At 42.0% G+C, this 622-nt stretch overlaps 1 protein-coding gene across 1 annotated transcript in view; it reads right to left on the reverse strand.

Annotated features, from left to right (window-relative positions):
• The window catches only part of LOC107548685 (uncharacterized protein C16orf96-like), a 38,245-nt gene continuing 37,623 nt past the window's right edge, over window positions 1–622 (reverse strand). Inside the window, exon 17 of the mRNA XM_016229473.1 lies at window positions 1–591. Coding sequence (XP_016084959.1) covers window positions 425–591 — 167 coding nt within the window. The 3' untranslated portion in view covers window positions 1–424. The remainder of the gene's footprint in view (window positions 592–622) is intronic.

Genomic DNA, 622 nt, shown 5'->3' on the forward strand with positions numbered 1-622 from the left:
GATTATCACCATTAATACTTCAACTGAATAATACATCTGACGGATATAATTGCTGTTTATTAAAGCGGTAGCTGTATGTTGTAAGAGGTAGATTTGAGGTGAAACAGACATGAATCTATACCAGATACTTTGTACTGGTTGGAACTGATTGAAAAAATGTTCACCAACAAGTACAGGGTCAAATTCATCAGATCAACACTGCGAGAGAGTTTAGAATGTAAAAGCAAATTAATACTCACATTGGATGACAAACAATGTTTTGCATATTTAATATGACTGACGCTTGTGCAAAAAACATTTATTAAATCTTATATAGATATTCTCAATGTTACAGAGGAACCTTCTGTTTCACCTATATAGCTTGTGTCGCGCACTGCTGTAAACATTTCATTCAGACAATGGAGCGGCTCCTATTGGAGGATCTCTAGAGTGATGTCACCGGCTCATCTTCTGATTGGCTGAGCTCTTTGTGGAGCTCCAGTGCTTCTTTCGGCTCTGTGGTGCTGTCATGGAATGAGGTCTGGAGTGGGACGTCCTGGGACAGACAGTCCATAGAGGACAGGGGCCGATCTTTCATCGAGGTGCTGGACGCTGTGAGAGTTGGGGGGGGGGGGGGTTGTAA

This window comes from Sinocyclocheilus grahami, unplaced genomic scaffold (assembly GCF_001515645.1).
Source record: "Sinocyclocheilus grahami isolate Dianchi unplaced genomic scaffold, SAMN03320097.WGS_v1.1 scaffold353.1, whole genome shotgun sequence".
NCBI lineage: Eukaryota > Metazoa > Chordata > Actinopteri > Cypriniformes > Cyprinidae > Sinocyclocheilus > Sinocyclocheilus grahami.